This window comes from Limulus polyphemus, unplaced genomic scaffold, assembly GCF_000517525.1.
Source record: "Limulus polyphemus unplaced genomic scaffold, Limulus_polyphemus-2.1.2 Scaffold3479, whole genome shotgun sequence".
Lineage (NCBI taxonomy): Eukaryota > Metazoa > Arthropoda > Merostomata > Xiphosura > Limulidae > Limulus > Limulus polyphemus.
Window position 1 is genome coordinate 71,465 of NW_013669089.1, and position 1,125 is coordinate 72,589.

The 1,125-nt window shown below is 32.7% G+C and overlaps 1 protein-coding gene across 1 annotated transcript in view; it reads left to right on the forward strand.

Annotated features, from left to right (window-relative positions):
- LOC106469426 (delta-1-pyrroline-5-carboxylate dehydrogenase, mitochondrial-like) overlaps positions 1–1,125 on the forward strand; it is a 55,748-nt gene that overhangs the window by 13,694 nt on the left and 40,929 nt on the right. Inside the window, exon 2 of the mRNA XM_013929920.2 lies at positions 676–874. Within this exon, the coding sequence (XP_013785374.1) occupies positions 676–874 (199 nt within the window). The remainder of the gene's footprint in view (positions 1–675; positions 875–1,125) is intronic.

The following is a 1,125-nucleotide window of genomic DNA, read 5'->3' on the forward strand; positions in this document are numbered from 1 at the left end:
TGTGTGTGTGTGTGTGATTTTGCTGAATACAAATGGGAATTGTAAATGCAAATTAGCATTTGTGTTGTATTGTGAAAAAGTTGGATTTAAAAAATCTGGTACATTTGCTGTTACATCTTTAATATTATCTGTGATGACAACTGTAGGGTGTTCTTGAACCAGTTTTATATACATCTCAAGGTAGATTCCCAAATGTACACCCGCAGTGTTTTCATAGTGAACATAGTGAGTCCCAAGCTGAACTTAAAATGTTGCCAGCACAAAGAGCCTTGAAAGCAAGGGTAACACACAAGTATCACACCTAGTACTAATATTTTGTGACTTTTTCTGATGCTCATTCCAATAGAAAGCTTTCTTGAATTGTACTACCCTCTGTTGGCACAAATGTTTGCTCACTACTACTATTGTGACTCACACTTATTATTACTGCATACTAACATGCAAATGATCATGCAGCAACCCTTCACCAATAGGATACTTACCTCTCTCACATTTCCCACCCATCCTTCTTATTTTTGGTGTGAATTGATTGGTTAATTATAACCAATCTCGAAGTGATTAACATGTGCATGATTAGAGATGCCGTACAGTAAATTTTCTGATATAGTGTTTAGTTTTAAATTTACAGTTTTATATATAACAGTTAATGGTAGCGGTTATTCTTATTATCCACAGTGCTCGATTTTTAACACTGGCAACCCAAGTAGAAGACTTTCAAGTTACCAATGAACCTGTTCTAGAATACTTGAAAGGAAGTGCAGAACGAAAAACCTTGGAGACTGCCTTAAATAAGTATAAGAATGATTGTCAGGATATTCCAATAGTTGTTGGTAATGAAGAAATTCGTAAAGGTGATGTCAAGTATCAAGTTATGGTAAGTAATCTTTTATTATATATGGGGTTTTAAAGTCCTTTTTAATCATCAATAAAGTAACTTAAAATATTTTAGGTGTATGAATAATGTTGTGACTTGTGCCTAAATCATTATTGTATATTATATATTTATCGGACCAACTATTTAATGATTATATGTATATATATGTTACAGATTTGTTTTTTCTTTTTCGCCTAAGGCAAAAATTGAAAAAGAGTATCTGTAATGTAGAGGACCTAATTCTCTACTTT